The sequence below is a fragment of the Chlamydomonas reinhardtii genome, chromosome 4, assembly GCF_000002595.2.
Source record: "Chlamydomonas reinhardtii strain CC-503 cw92 mt+ chromosome 4, whole genome shotgun sequence".
Classification (NCBI taxonomy): Eukaryota; Viridiplantae; Chlorophyta; class Chlorophyceae; order Chlamydomonadales; family Chlamydomonadaceae; genus Chlamydomonas; species Chlamydomonas reinhardtii.
Window position 1 is genome coordinate 1110118 of NC_057007.1, and position 15766 is coordinate 1125883.

General features: G+C 66.1%; 1 protein-coding gene across 1 annotated transcript; it reads right to left on the reverse strand.

The window, feature by feature from the left end:
- Positions 1 to 2: 2 nt before the first annotated feature.
- On the reverse strand, positions 3 to 15018 carry CHLRE_04g216050v5 (uncharacterized protein). Its single transcript, XM_043061696.1, has 12 exons — positions 14596 to 15018; positions 12283 to 14261; positions 12003 to 12115; positions 11645 to 11813; positions 11269 to 11490; positions 10778 to 11083; positions 9723 to 9890; positions 9429 to 9570; positions 8993 to 9198; positions 5043 to 8852; positions 3176 to 4915; positions 3 to 2952 (listed from the first exon to the last, which is right to left on the reverse strand). The coding sequence occupies exons 1-12, from the start codon at positions 14663 to 14665 to the stop codon at positions 706 to 708; spliced, it is 11172 nt and encodes a 3723-aa protein (XP_042925090.1). The 5' UTR covers positions 14666 to 15018; the 3' UTR covers positions 3 to 705.
- Between the last annotated feature and the right edge of the window lie 748 nt (positions 15019 to 15766).

The window sequence follows — 15766 nt, forward strand, 5'->3', positions numbered from 1 at the left end:
TGTGGTCGTCTGTCCTAGGCGCAAACTCAACACATTGCTTCGGCGTGTGGGGACGCGGCGTTGGCGAGAGCCACGAATGGCCCTAACATCGTGGGGGCATGTCCGTGGAGGGCACTGTATGTTGCACAGTTGCAAAAACGCTTTTCAGGGCCTTGGACACCTCACCCCAACTCCCGAGTACGTTCGCATGCACAGCAAGAGCCCAATGGCGGGCGACCCTTCTCAGGACATCACACCAAAACTTAATTGAGAGCCCAACACCCCCACTCGTGCGGATGTGACGAAATGTGGCCACGGATGCTGGGGGTATTCGCAACTCTCAGCACCATTCCCACCTCATGCATGGATCCATGGGGTAGGAGTACGGAAGCAATCGCACGCAGAAATACCAGAAGCACATTACTACCCCCCGCAAGCGTCAATTGCGTGCGCATATGCGCGCGAGTCAGCAGTGAGCACAACATCACACCTGTGTTATCGTGTATCGCAGCCAGGGCGACCTGAGCCAAAGTTACCGGTGTGCACGACGACGTCCAAGAGTTTGCCTCCCCCGTGTCCTTGCCCCGACCACAGTTTGCAGTCAGTCAGTCAAAAGCAGCCAACAGTGTATGCTGTACAGAAACAAGCTTCACACAAGCATTCCAAACTCGCTTGAGCAATATGTCTCATTCGTTTGTAATCATCATGCAGCCTCGTCCGGCATGACTAAACATCGGCCGTGTAACGCCGGTTACTGGCACGGGCGCCGCCGCCACGCGCAGCAGTGCCGTAGCCGTACGGTGAGGCGCGGGATTGCCGTGGCGGCTGCGGCTGGTATATGTGCAGCTCCTCTGCTTGTACGGCACCCGTGTTCTCCACCACCTCTCCCGCTGGCCGTACCCCGGCACCGCCGCCACTAGCACCTGCAACCATGCCGCCCGCCGACCGCTCTGTGCCATAACCCCCGTACAAGGACGCCGGCTGCTGCACCGCTCCTTCCGCACCCATAACTGCGCCCCGCCGCGATGACATGAACAGAGGGTTTGCAGCACCCGGCGGCACAGTTGCGGGTGCGGGAGGAGCTCCCTCGCTCTCCACCAGGTAGAAGGCGTCCATCACGTCCATCCAGTCGGCAGCGCCCTCGCCGTTCTCGCGCGTGTCAAACACAGGGTTGTGCCAGCGCGCGTTGAGCGAGGGCCGGTCCAGGCCCGCAGGCGGCGGCGCCGGCGCCGTGAGCAGCGCTGGCTGCGCCGCGGGAGCGCCAGGGAAGAAGCCAGGAGGCAGCTGGGCAGGGGCAGGAGGAGGCTGAAGGGGCGAGGAGCCGGCGGAGCGGACGGCGTAGGCGCTGCCGGAGCTGCGCCGCCGGCGGGCGCGGAAAATGGCGACCAGGGCCAGCAGGATAAGCAGCGCGCCCACGATGCTGCCGACGATGGCCGCAATCCACCACGGCTGGAAGCCGGAGCCGGAGCTGGAACTGCCTCCGGGAGGTGGTGGCGAGGCCTGTGCCCCGCCATTGCCCTCGCCTTGGTTGCCGCTCTCCGGGGAAGGCGCAATGCCCACACCCTGAGGCGGCGTGGGCGCGGGCGGGCGCGGCGGAGAGGGAGGCGGCGGCGGTGGGCGTGGCGGCCGTGGTGGCGGCGGAGGCGGCGGCGGCGGTCGTACCACCGGCTCATCTGGGAAGAAGGGTGGCTCTGGTGGCGACGGCGAGGGAGGCGGCGAGGGAGGCTGCGGTGGTGACGGCGGCGCTGGAGGGGGCGACGGCGGCGGTGGCCGTGGTGGCCGCGGCGACTTTGGCGCCGGTGGTGGGGAGAAGACAGAGCCCTGGTCTGGCGTTAGCGGCGGTTCGCCTGGCGGCATGGGTGACGGCGGCCGGGGCCGCGGTGGAACTGGCGATGGCGGAGACGGCGGCGGAGGGGGCGGCGAGGACAGGCCTGTGCAGGCTGACAGCGACGCTAGCTCCCCAGCACCGCCAAGTGGCCAGGTACTGCCGCCGGGGTTGGTGCCACAGATGCCCGGCAGCGGGTCGTTGCCAGCTGTCGTCAGCTCCTGCAGCGACGTCATGCCCACTGGCCAAGCGGTGGGGATGGGGCCTTGCAGCGAGTTGCGTGCCAGTGTCAGCTGCGTCAGCGCCCTCAGGCTGCTCCAAGACGGCGGAAGCGATCCGGTCAAGCTGTTGTCCGACAGCTGCAGCACCGCTAGACCGCTGCCCGGCACCGCGCCCGAGATGGCACCGGCACCAGTGCTACCGGCTCCGGTGCTGTTGCGACCCGAGCCGACAGATTGCTGCAGCAGGCGGCGGTGGGACGGGCCCAAGATGGCAGTGGCCTGCTGCAGCCGCTGCTGATGCAGACCCGCTAGCCAGCTGAGCAGGCCACCGTTGCTCTTGCTATGCAACCGGCGGGCGGCCTGCGACAAGCCGGCTGTTGCCTCGTTGTCACCTTTGCGCTCCAGCGGCCAACTGTGTACATGACCCATCAGGCTGCGGTGCCCGCGAGCACCGGCACCCATGGCCTCCAGGCTGATCCTCCTCCGCCCTCCCACCGCCGCTGTAGCTGCGCTACTGCCACCAAGCGCCGCCCAGACCGTCGGCAGCGGCCCGCTCAACCCGTTCTGCGCCAGTCGAAGCGCCGTCAGAGACGTGAGCAGGCTCCAGGCGGGCGGCAGTTGGCCGGAAAGACCGTTGGAAGTTAGATCTAAACCGACCAGGTACGACATGTACGGTTGGCTGGGCCCGGGCAGCGGTCCGGAGATGCTGTTGAACGAGACGTTCAGTTGGAGCAGGGGCGCGACGCCAATCGCTGCGGCCGCCGCGGCTATTGCGGCTGCATTCGCATTGCCGCTCTGCGACGCCAGGAAGAGCGCTGCGACGTCGGGCAGGGGCTGGTCTAGCAGGTTCGTGCCCAGCAGCAGCACCTGGAGGGAGGGCATGCCGCTGCCAGCGCGCAGCCAGGGCGCGGGCACGCTGCCGCGGATCTGCGGGGTGGTGGGAGCGAAGGCAGGGCGCCGGAGTAAGCATCAGCCTCAAGCCCTGGACTGTTTACACAGGGACGTGTGGCAAGTCCGGACGTATCTCACCACCCCCTCCACCCATTCTAACCTTCACCCATATGGGCCCGGAGCTTGGCCGGCTCGGGCATACGCATAACCACTGGGTGTGGTTAGAACGAAAACAACCACCTTCTCCTTCGGGCCTTACCTGGTTGTCGGACAGGTCCAGGTAGCTCAGGCGGGTCAGCCCACTCCAGCCCACAGGCAGCGACCCCTCCAGGTTGTTGCTGCCCAGCTCCAGCCGCGCCAGAGCAAAGCCCAGCCCACTGCCGCTGCCTGCGCCGCCACCAGCCGCCCCGGCAGGAGCCCAGGAGGCGGGCAAGGAGCCGTCTAGGAAGCAGCCTGCCACCAGCAGCTGCTGCAGCGAGGGCAGGCCGGCAGCCCATTCTGGCGGCAACGATCCGGCAATGTTGGGGTTGCGGGAGGCCACGAGCGAAGTGAGCGCCAGCAGCGCCGACCAGGCGGGTGGTAGGCTGGAGGACAGGGCGTTGTGCGACACGTCCAACAGCTGCAGCGCCGCCAGTCCCGACCAGGAGGCGGGCAGCGGGCCTGTCAGGCTGTTGTGCGAGAGGTCCAACGTGAGGAGCGAGGTTGTGAGCGGTCCCGTCGCCCAGCCAGGCGGTAGCTGGCGCCCGAGCTGGTTGCCAGCTACTGCCAGCTCCTCCAGGCTCGAGAGCGTCGAGTACTCGACGGGCAGCGTGCCGTTGATGTTGTTGACGGACAGCAGCAGCGACGCCAGGCTACTGAGGGCGCTGTAGGAGGCTGGCAGCGAGCCGGTCAGGTTGCAAGCCTGAAGGTTGAGCTCACGCAGTGCGCTCAGGCCGCTGAGGCCGTCCGGCAGCCGCCCACTCAGGCCAGGATTGCTCGAGGCATCCAGGACCTCCAACGACCGTAGCAGCTGCCAGGAATCTGGGAGGGTACCGGAGAAGCTGTTGTCGAATAGCAGTAGCTCCTGCACGCTGGTGAACGTGGTGCCCCAGGAATCCGGCACCTGCCCGGTCAGGCCATTCGCGGATAGGTCCAGGTGTTGAAGAAGCCCCAGGCTGCTGTACGTGGATGGAATGGATCCCGTTACGCCGGTGCCCGCCATGTCAAAGAAGCGCAGGGCAGTCAGGGATGAGCCCCACGATGGTGGCAGGGAGCCGCCGATGTCGCCGTGCCCCGAAAGGGACAGCAGCGTCAGCCGGCCCAGCGTCGACCAGGCCTCCGGCAGTGGCCCCGTAAGGCTGCTAGTATTGGTGCCTGCGCCTGCCTGTGCTGCGGCTGCCAGGTCCAAGACCACGAGGCCCGTGAGGGTGCTGTAGGAGGGCGGCAGCGGGCCACTCAGCCCCGAGTGCTCCAGATCTAGGGCCGTAAGCGCGGTGAGCGCCGACCAGCCCGCCGAAAGTGAGCCGCCGAGGCTTGGGTGGCCGGGCACAGCCAGGCGCTGCAATGCCACCAGGTTGCTCCACGACGGTGGCAGCGAGCCCGTCAGGGCCCCATCGCTGCCGCTGCTGCTACCTAGGCTGCCGCCGCCACCTGCGCCAGCAGCAAGGGCGCTGGAGGGTGCCCCCAGGGCCAGCCATGACAGCTGCGTCAGTGTCGACCAGGCTGAGGGCAGCGTGCCGTTGACACGCTCTCCTTCAAGCCCAAGCCGCGCCAGTGCTGTCAGAGTCGACCATGACGGCGGCAGGGGGCCACTGATGCCGCGTGCCGCGCCAGCGGTGACGTTGGCAGGGACTGCGTTTGAAGAGGCCTCAAGCGAGCTGAGCGCCAGCAGCGCTGACCAGGCGGGTGGCAGGCTGGAGGACAGGGCGTTGTGTGACACGTCCAACAGCTGCAGCGCCGCCAGTCCCGACCAGGAGGCTGGCAGCGGGCCCGTCAGGCGGTTGTGCGAGAGGTCCACCGTCTGCGGGATGGAGAGAGACACGGATGTTGGGCAATAGACGCACACGTCATTTCGGGAGGACATGTGAGGCAGAGGCAGCTCTACCATGCACACGACACCTCCATACTATCCAGTCACTTCGCCTCACCGCCACGTTTGCGCCCAAGCTTGCTCCCCATGCCACCGGCAGAGGTCCATCCAGGCGGTTGCCGAATGCTGACAAATCCTCGAGTGCCGTCAGCGCTGACCACTCGGTAGGAAGGGGGCCCGTCAGGGCGTTGGTGGACAGTACCAGCGACACTAGGCCAGTGAGAGTGCTGTAGGATGCCGGCAGCGGGCCGGTCAGGTTGCAAGCCTGAAGGTTGAGATCACGCAGAGCACTGAGGCCACTGAGGCCCTCCGGCAGGCCACCCCCCAGTGCCGCGTTGCCTGAGGCGTCCAGGACCTCCAGCGAGCTGAACCCAGACAGGGCCTCTGGCAAGCTGCCAGTCAGGGCGTTGTCAAAAAGCCACGCCTCACGAAGCGTCGTCAGGGAAGACCATGCCGGCGGCAAGCTGCTTGTGAGCGTGTTGTCGGACACGTCCAACACCTGCAGGGCGATCATCTGGGCCCACTCCGGCGGCAGCGGCCCAGTGAGGCCGCAGCCCGCCAGCTCCAGCCAGCGCACACTGCTGCCGAGGCCATTCGACCCCAAGGCCCAGTTCGCCGGAAGCGTGCCTCCGATACCTGCATGCCCGGACACCGACAGCAGTGTGATGCGTCCAAGCGTGGACCAGGCGGCCGGCAGAGGCCCTGTCAGGCCGCCGCCGCCAGGCGCTCCAGTGCTCGGCTGCGTAGGCGCCGACAGGTCCAGGACCACAAGCCGTGTGAGGGCGCTGTAAGAGGGCGGCAGCGGGCCGCTCAGCCCCGAGCCATCCAGGTCTAGTGCCGTCAACGCCGTCAGCACGGACCAAGTGGGCGGTAGCTGCCCGCTGAGGCCGGGCTGGCCGCCCAATCCCAGGTGCTGCAGCCCCGATAGCGCCTGCCACTCAGGCGGCAGCGAGCCACTGAGTGAGCCGGCGGCTGCTGGTGACCCCGCGCCGCCGTTGCCCAGCTCCAACCACGTCAGGCCCTGTAGCGCCGACCAGGACGAGGGCAGGCTGCCACTGAGGCTGGCGCCCTGCACACCCAGGCTCTGCAGCGCCGTCAGCGCTGACCAGGAGTCGGGCAGCGGGCCCCGCGACTCCGACGGTGCGGCGCCGCTACTTCCACTGGTATCCAGCACGGCTAGTTGCGTCAGCACACTCCAGCTGGGTGGCAGCGGCCCCGCCACATCATTCTGTGACACGTCCATCAGCTGCAGCGACCCCAGACCCGACCAGGAGGCGGGCAGCGGGCCCGTTAGACCATTGTGCGAGGCGTCGAACGAGAACAGGCCAGCCATGGCGCCGCCCCAAGATGGCGGCAGCGGCCCCGTCAGGGAGTTGCCGGCGAGGCTGGCGTCCTCAAGGTCCGTCAAGGCGCTGTAGGAGGCCGGCAGCGTGCCGCTGAGGAAATTGAGCGCCAGCGAGAGGCCCACCAGAGACACCAGCGCGCTGTAGGAGCCCGGCAGCGGGCCCGTCAGGCCGCAGGCCTGCAGGTCAAGCTGCCGCAGCCCAGTCATGGTGCTGTACGCCGGGGGCAGGGGGCCGGTGAGGCCCTCGTTCATGGCCGCATCAAGCACGGAGAGCGTGGTCAGTGTGGACCAGCTGTCGGGCAAGGAACCAGCCAGTAGGTTGTCGGTGAGCGACAGCTCCTCTAGCGCCGTGAGGGCGGAGAAGGAGGCGGGCGGCTGACCTGTCAGGCTGTTGGTGCTGAGGTCGAGCCGGGTCATGCCGGTCAGCCGGCTGTAGGTGCCAGGGATGCCGCCGGTCAGGCTGCACCCAGATACGTCCAGACATTCCAGCTGGGAGAGACCGTTGCCCCAGGACCGCGGCAGTGATCCGCCCACGCTCTCCTGCCCTGAAAGTGATAACAATGTCAGCTGGCCCAGCGTCGACCAAGCCGCAGGCAGCGGCCCCGTGAGAGCGCCCTGCGCGTCTGCAGGCGCGTCCAGGTCCAACGTGGCGAGGCGTGTGAGGGTGCTGTAGGCGGGCGGCAGCGGGCCGCTGAGGCTATCACCCTGCAGGTCGAGGTGAGTCAGGCCAGTGAGCGCCGACCAGTCTGCTGGAAGGGAGCCGTTGATGCCGGGCTGGCGTGGGATGCTGAGGTGCACCAGGCGCTGCAGCGCGCTCCACTGTGGTGGTAGCGGGCCTTCCAGCTCGCCCGCAGGGCCGCCTGGCAGCTCCGAAGCACCCAAGTCCAGCCCAGACAGCGCGGTGAGCGCCGACCAGGAGGCAGGCAGCGTGCCCGTGAAGGCGCCATCGGCCAGCTGCAGGTGCGCTAGAACGGTCAGCGCGGACCAGGAATCGGGGAGCGGTCCGTCCAGGCCTACGCTGGTGCTGCCGTCCTCACTGCGCATGCTGTCTGCTTTGAGCGAGCTGAGCGCCAGCAGCGCCGACCAGGCGGGTGGTAGGCTGGAGGACAGGGCATTGTGTGACACGTCCAACAGCTGCAGCGCCGCCAGGCCGGACCAGGAGGCGGGCAGCGGGCCCGTCAGGCGGTTGTAGGCTGCGTCAAAGGTCGTCAGGGACTGCAGTCCATCCGCCCAGCTGTCGGGTAGGGTGCCGCGAATGCCGTTCCCGGCGATTGCCATCTCCTCAAGCACTGTCAGCGCTGACCACTCGTCGGGTAGGGGCCCCGTCAGGGCATTGGTTGACAGCAGCAGTGATGCCAGGTTGCTGAGGGCACTGTAGGAGGCTGGCAGCGGGCCGGTCAGGTTGCAAGCCTGAAGGTTGAGCTCTTGCAAGATGCTGAGGCTGCTCAGTCCGTCCGGCAGCGGGCCGCCTAGGCCAGCATTGCTGGAAACGTCCAGTAACGTTAGGCTGTTACTCAGCGCTGACCAGGCTTCAGGGATTGTTCCAGAGAACGTGTTGTCCTCTAGGCTGAGCTCCCGGAGGTCTGATAGGGCTGAAAGCGCTTCCGGTGGCTGCCCGGTGAGGCTGTTGGTGGAGAGGACAAGATAGCGCAGGTCCTGCAGACCGCTGAAGGAGGGCGGAATTGGTCCAGTCAGCCCGCACCCCGACAGCTCAATCCACTGCAGCTGCGCAAGAGCCGCCCCCCATTCCGCCGGAACTGACCCTCCCACGGCCTGCTGCCCAGACAACGACAGTAGCGTCAGCTGGCTAAGGGTCGACCAGGCCGCCGGCAGCGGCCCCGTCAGGCTGGAGCTTGGGATGCTGCCATCGCCCCCGCTGCTGAGGCCGTCCTCTGCTGACAGGTCTAGCGAGACCAGGCCCGTCAGCGTGCTGAAGCCAGCAGGCAGCGGCCCGCTCAGCGCCGCGCCCTGCAGGTCCAGGCGCGACAGAGCTGACAGCGAACTGTAGCCAGCGGGGATCGAACCGGTGACCCCGCGGCCCGCCACCTTTGGCGCGCTTGCCCCGCCGTTGGCGGCGGCAAAGTCGGCGGCCAGCGCCGCCCGGTCAAGGCCCAGAGACAGCACCTCCAGGCCGCCCATCCCCGTGACTGACATCGGCAGGGGCCCCTGAACGCCGGTGTTGGTGAGCAGCAGCGTCCGCAGCCCCAGCATTGTGCCCAGGTCCGCAGAGCTGGGCATCTGCATCCCGCCCACGCTGTTAGCGCTGGCATTGTAGGGTCCCCAGCAATCCGTCAAGTTCAGCAGGACCACCGTTTCACTGAAGCCACCATCCACGGCCGGCGGCGCCGCCGTTGTACCGTCGGTGCCGCCGGTGGTGGAGTTGGGTGCAGTGGTGCCGCAGACCACGCGCGGGCTCCAGTCGCAAGGCGTGGTGCCGGGCACACGCCAGGAGGACAGGTCGCACTGTGAGCCGGGGCCCGAGTCGAAGGTGGAGGCAATGCGCAGCAGCGCCTCGGCCTGAGCCTGTTGTTAGGGTTGGTTTCGGGGCAGGGGCCGGTGTGCGTTTAAATCATCACACGCGTACTTAGCGCTTCATTGAAAACCAATCGGGGCAGGGCTATGACATTGCTCGGTCCAGTCCAGCGCGTCGCACTACACCCTACCTGCAGACTGCTTCCGCCACTGCCGGCCGGAGGAGGCGGCATGAAGGCGCTAGCCTGGTCAGGGCCGTCGGGCGGCGGCGGTGGCACATCTGGCGGCGACGGCTGCAGCAGCACACGTGGTGGCGGTGACAACGGCCGCGGCGGCTGTGGACCGGGCGGGGTGGGTGGCGCCGGGCTGGGCGGGCTAGGGCTGGGGAAGTCCAGATCTGCGCAGTGCAAAAAGGGGATTTGTGCTTGTCAGAATGGAGCGACCGCAGTGGACGACGGCTTCAATGACGAAAATATAGGTAGTTCAACGACAAACACGCCCCATCACACCTAAACATGGATTCCGCACTGTCTTTTTCCTGACCACTGTAAGCCTAACCAGTAAGCGCGTCCCTCCGACGTGCATTCCCACCTGCATCTGCATCTGACCTGCTCGCGCCTGACTTACCTCTTACACAGACGAAGAACAGCAAGTCATCGCACAGCACCTGGCCCGCAGACGTGACGTCGCTGCCGCCGTTGCCACCGCTCAGGCTTAGCGGCAGCGCGGCTGTGCTGCAGTTGACACCTGCGTCCACCGCCCACACCGCCTGCGGATGGAAGCACATTACGTGACACGTTATGTCGCTGCGACTTGTAAGCCGCTTGCATTTGTAAGCCGCTTGCAGTTGTGGACGCCGCCGCTGCCTCACTCCGTTCGTGTCACACCGCAATCGTTGCATACGTGCGCACATAAACGCACCTGACCGGGCTCGCCCGGCCAGCTGGCCAGCGCCTCAGCGCCCCACACGCCACTGGAGTCGTCAGGCAGCGACATCAGCCGCCCCGGCCCGGCGCCACCCTCGCCATCCAGTAGGGCGCAGCGCTGCACGGCTGTCCAGTACGGCACTGCCGCAGCGAACATCACCACCTGCAGTACAACAATGAAAACAAGGGGTGTCAGCTTTGTACAGCTGGAAAATGGGCTGAGCCCCTAGGAATACATGGGCCCCAATAAAGCCATAGGCTGGTTGACTTCTGCAACCAAACGAGCTTCAGGGCCCATGCCGATGCTGCACGGGCTCCGGCTCAGAACTCAGGGGAACACCTGGGCCAGCCCAAGCCACGCGTGTCTGGATCCCACACGCCACCCACGCCGGTCAAGGACTCCCTTGCCGCCAGTCCCTGGCATTTTCTACACCTCAACCTTGCCTCAGAACTACCCGACGTCCGACACTCCTCGGGCCAGGCGCGGGGCGAGAGCGACCACCCGTAGCATTCAGACCGGCGACAGGCATTTCCTAGCAAGTCGGCGAAAGCTCGCGCTATGGTTCCCCACGCAAATTGCCGTCAACATATTTTGAAGTATAGATGCAATTAACGCGGGCTTGACTTGCTTTTCGCGCGACCTCGCAGAAGTCAATTGTCGATTCTCGCAAGAAGGCACTTCTCGCTCCGCCCGAATTTTCCCTGCCACCTATTTACATGCAATAGGCATTATCAAATACTAATACGTAGCAGTCGCGGTTTGCGCCAGTATGCTATGTTTTGCCGACGCACGCAGCCACGCAGCCACGCAGCCACGGACAGGGGTGTTCCTGGGGGGCTTCGCCCCCCCCCCTGGAACGCTTCGCTGGGGGGGCTCAGCCCAATAAGAGAGAGAGAGAGGGGGTCAGAGAGAGATGAGCACAGAACATGAAGTAGGATGCACATGTGGCCGAATCTCGGAATGGCATTCTGGTTGCCACATGCCACAACGAGCGCACGGAAGCAGTGGCTGTCACCAACGCCGCACACACAGACCAAGGCCCCACTCACCTCGCGGGGGCGGCCGGTGGCAGGGTTGGGGCTGGCGGCGGGCGCTCGCGCCCACACGCGCGGCACCTGGCACGTGAAGCTGCGGTGCAGGCCCCAATTGCGGTCACAGGGCGGGAACAGCGGGACCTCACCACTGGTGGTGTTGAGCTGCTGGCCGCCGCCGCCGGCGTCGTATAGCGGCAGTGGGCCCAGGAAGGACAACGGGTCGCAGGTGGCGGTGGGTGCCGTTTCGTTGCCGCAGCAGGGCGGCGAGGTAGTCTGGGTCCAAAAGAAAAAGGCCTTGTGATTTAGTGGCTGCGATAGCGCCTGTGGGTATCGGCAGGGCAAAAGGCTAGGAGTGCGGATGCGGGCAGATGGTGAGAGGCGCGGACGAGCCGCAAACTTACCCAAACCCATACCATCTCAAGTCCGACACGCACGCGCACACGCACACTCACACATACCCAGTGTGCCTTCATGACACACGCACTGGCGGCACTGCACACCCGCACCTGTGGGAGCGCCGGCCCGAAGAAGCTCGTGTTGGTCAGCAGGGGGCGCACCGCCGGGTCCGGCAGCAGCAGCGCCGACACCGCGTCTCGCCCGCCCAGCCCGCCGCCGTACAGCACATGGCAGTACACCAGCGCCCCCCAGGAGCTGGCGGCATCTGCCGTGTAGGTGGAGGTGTAGGCGCCGCCGGGCAGCAGTGCCGTGGCCGCAGATGTGGCGTTGCCCTGTTTCAGCGCCGCAATTTACGTCAGATGGTGAGCGCTAGGTGATAGAAGGGTGCATGCGTGCAAGGCCAAGGCATCTGACAGTCGAACTGCTAGTTACGTGCCAACCTCCAGGTCCCACCAACCGCCTTGCCACCCGCCCAGGCCCGCTCACCTGCTCCTCCCCTGCTGCCGCGCGGTACGCCGCCGTCAGTGTGCAGCGCTGTTGCACCACGAAGCGCGAGCCGCCGCTGCTGCCGCCACCGGTGATCAGCAGCAGAAAAATGTACGGCGATGAGTTCACGGGGGCCAACAGGGCCGTGAAACCGGGCGGGAGCGCATACCTGCGGCACGTACGTACATGCGTACAGGCGGCGGTAGAAGTCAGTACGCCGTACCTCTTTGGTTCCTTTCCAGCCTACAAAAGTATAGACCTTTATCTAGCCCAAAGACTATGTCATGCTTGATAGCTCCACGGCCTACGCCGCGCTCCACTCACACCAAACCGATGCCAAAAAGCGGCCCTGCCTCACCATAGCCTGCTGCCGAAGGAGTTGGCCTCTGTCAGGTTCATGTAGCCCAGCCCGGGCGGGGGCGCAGAAGCAGGCAGGAACTCGCACAGGTAGGTGCCAGCAGGCGCCGCAACCTGCGTGCGTGTGAGCGTGCACCCGGAGTTCCAAGAGCCATGTGTTGACTACCATACCGTTGCTCATGGTCCACAGGCATTGACACACGTCCCACGCTTTCGTGCCAGTCCCATCAAAGCGCGGGCAACCTGTATGGCATGCTGTCATGCTGGGCACGCACACGCACCTGCATCAGCTTGAGCGATACCAGTCGTGCAAACGGATCCACTGTGGCATTGGGCTGCGACAGTGACAGCGGCAGCAGCAGCGGCGCATTGAATACCAGCTGCTGCTCAGGCACCGGTGGCGGCGGCGAGGGCAGCAACGGCGGCTGCGGGCTAGGCGGCGGAGGGGAGGGCGGGTCGGGAGACGGAGGCCGAGGCGAGGGTGGCGCTGGCGGTGTGGGCGGAGGAGGCTTGGGCGGCGCTGGCGAGGGCGGGCGTGGCGAAGGTGGAGGAGGCGGCGGCTGCGGCGAGGGCGGCTGCGGTGAGGGCGGATGTGGCGAGGGCGGATGCGGTGAGGGGGCAGGAAGCGGCGGCGCAGGAGAGGGAGGTGCAGGAGAGGGAGGCTCGGGTGACGACGGCGTCGGATCCGCTGGTGCCGGAGTGGGTGGCAGGAAGGAAACCGAAGGAGGAGGAGGCGCATCTACAGTTGGCAGCGACTCCGGCGAAGGCAAGATCGGAAGAGACGGCTCCGGCGACGGAGGCACTGTCGGAGGCAAAGGTGGCTCTAGCGCGGGTGGCGACAGCGCGTCCTGCGGCGGCTGGTCCGCAACGGGTGTCTCTGGCGGCGGCGCCAGTGGCGGAGGCGCCGCTTGCGGCGGGGGCACATCCGGTGGCGGAGGCTGCTCCCCGACCGGCGTCTCCGGCGGCGGCGTGGCTGGCGGCGGTACATCCGGTGGCGGAGGCTGCTCCCCTACCGGCGTCTCCGGCGGTGGCGACGGAGCAGCCGGTGGCGGCAACTCCGGCGGCGGCATGGCTGGCGGCGGTACATCCGGTGGCGGAGGCTGCTCCCCTACCGGCGTCTCCGGCGGTTGCAACGGAGCGGCCGGTGGCGGCAACTCCGGCGGCGGCATGGCTGGCGGCGGCACATCCGGTGGCGGAGGCTGCTCCCCTACCGGCGTCTCCGGCGGTGGCAACGGAGCGGCCGGTGGCGGCGTGGCCGGCGGCGGCGTCGCTGGCGGCGGCACATCCGGTGGCGGAAGCTGCTCAGTCACAGGGGTTGCAGGCGGCGGCGCTACTGGCGGCGGCACATCCGGTGGCGGAGGCTGCTCAGCCACAGGGATTGCAGGCGGCGGCACATCTGGCGGCGGCGTCGCTGGCGGCGGCACATCCGGTGGCGGAGGCTGCTCAGTCATAGGGGTTGCAGGCGGCGGCACATCCGGCGGCGGCGTCGCTGGCGGCGGCGCATCCGGTGGTGGAGGCTGCTCAGTCACAGGGGTTGCAGGCGGCGGCGCTACTAGCGGCGGCACATCCGGTGGCGGAGGCTGCTCAGCCACAGGGATTGCAGGCGGCGGCACATCTGGCGGCGGCGTCGCTTGCGGCGGCACATCCGGTGGCGGAGGCTGCTCAGTCATAGGGGTTGCAGGCGGCGGCACATCCGGCGGCGGCGTCGCTGGCGGCGGCGCATCCGGTGGTGGAGGCAGCTCTCCCACTGGAGTCTCTGGTGGCGGCGATGGTGCAACTGGAGGAGGCATTGAGGGTGGTGGGTTCAGAGGAAGTGGCAGATCAGGCGGCGGCGCTGCCGGTGGCGGAAGGTCCGGAGGTGGCGATGGTGTTCCCGGAGGCGGCATGTCTGGGGGCGGCGGCTGCTGTGGCAGCGATGGGACATCCGGTGACACGGGTGGTGTTGTTGGGATCGTCGGTGGCTGGTCGGGCTGCGCCGGCGGCGGCGGCGCGTTTGGTGGCGGCAGGTCCGGAGGCGGCGACGGTGCCAGCGGCGGTAGCAGTGCCGTGGGTGGCAGTGGTAGGCCCGGTGGTGGGGCCGTGGGCGGCGGTGGCGCGTCTACGGTACCCTGTGTGTCCCCGGGCGGCTGCGCAGTATCTTGCCGTGGGGCAGCAGGTATGCCATCGAAGGGCAGCCGCCGCGGGGGTGGCGGTGGAGGCTGAAGGAATTCAGGAGTCTGAGGGGGTGACTGGGCCTCTGCTTTGAATAGCGAGAGGACGCCTGTAAGGTTGGAGGCGGGGACAAATCAGCAGTTTGATGTGGGATGGGAGAGCAGTGCAGACGCCAGTGCTGTAGAATGCAGGGCTATGCCCTGGCTGTTCGCTTGGCCAGTTGTACCCATGCATGACGCGCGCGGACAGCCACTGGAAAGGGCTGCCAGTGTTAGCGTGCCGGGTCACACGGCAAGCGTCACGCGGACCAACTGGCACTGGCCCGCCATGATGTTGCCCCTGGCCCAAACCTTTTCATGTATCAACCAATTGCGCAATGCAATGTATGTTCCAGCACCTGAGCGAGACTTCTTGAGCATAAATGGGAAAGTAACGCGACCTACCCAGAAGCCACAGTATCGCCACCGGCAAGCTTCCTGAGGGTCCCCATGTACGCTTTTGACGAAGTGTCATCCAACTCCCGTCTCAGCGCTGCTGGTGCTTGTCCATGGAGCCCGCCAGGTGTGACAGTAGCGCAGAAAGAATGCAACAAGCCGCCAAATTAACGCGAGCTAGATAATCGGCTATCACAACGCATTCCTGATATGCATGTATAACAGCGCTTTTGTGTGAAAGGCGAGCTCGCTATGTGGGTCGCAACGGCAGGCGGGCTTGCGATAAAATGAGTATGGCTCTTATAAGCTGCGATTAAGTTACGTTGTGTTTGTGTGTAAAAGCAAAGAAGCAGCAATGATTGACCTGGTCAACTCGACACTCGGGTATGAGTCTGGGCCGAAGAACACCTCGCGTGGTGGTAGCTCTATACCGAAGCGACCATAGCTGACATAGTGTTATAATGCAAATGTCATCCATGGATGCCCACATGTCCCCACGATGTGCCAGGACACACCCGTGCCTTCCTGACTAGCACGTTCGGGTCGGAGACTCATCCGACCGTCGGGGGTATGCAGTATAACCCGACCACATACCTGACCTGCCTAAGGGCGATGTGACATAGATAGATTGCAACAGTCACCTGTCCGGCGGGCCGAACCCTTGAGCTTTCAGCGACCAGGTGGGCCCGACCGGGACATCCATCAGACCCGGCCGGGACATCCAGCGTACCTGAATGCAGGTTGCGCCACCGGAAGCGGGTGCGTGGCTATGCCATATATCATTGTGAGACAACCGGGCGCTGTGCGAGGCTGGGCATACTTTGCCTGAACGTGTGCCGACATCCTCGCCTTCAGTCCGAAGGGACTGGGCAAGTCGTAGTCCCGTGCGCAGTCCCGTGACTGACACGGCTGAGTCCCGACAAGCAAGTTACGCCCAATGCCCCAACCCAGGCACCAATGAAACATGGACGCGGAAATGCGTTCCCCCCGTGCACAATGTTGTTCGGCCCCGTTACCAGCACCGCGTAACCATGATCCAGAGCTGCGGAAGGACGGACCTCACCAGTGCAGCAGCTTTGGGTGGGCCCGACCAGGGGGGGGGGTACGAACAATAGTTCCAGACCCCACCCCGCAAAACCTCCCGACCCCCCCTGACCGACGACCGACCGTGCCGTACCGT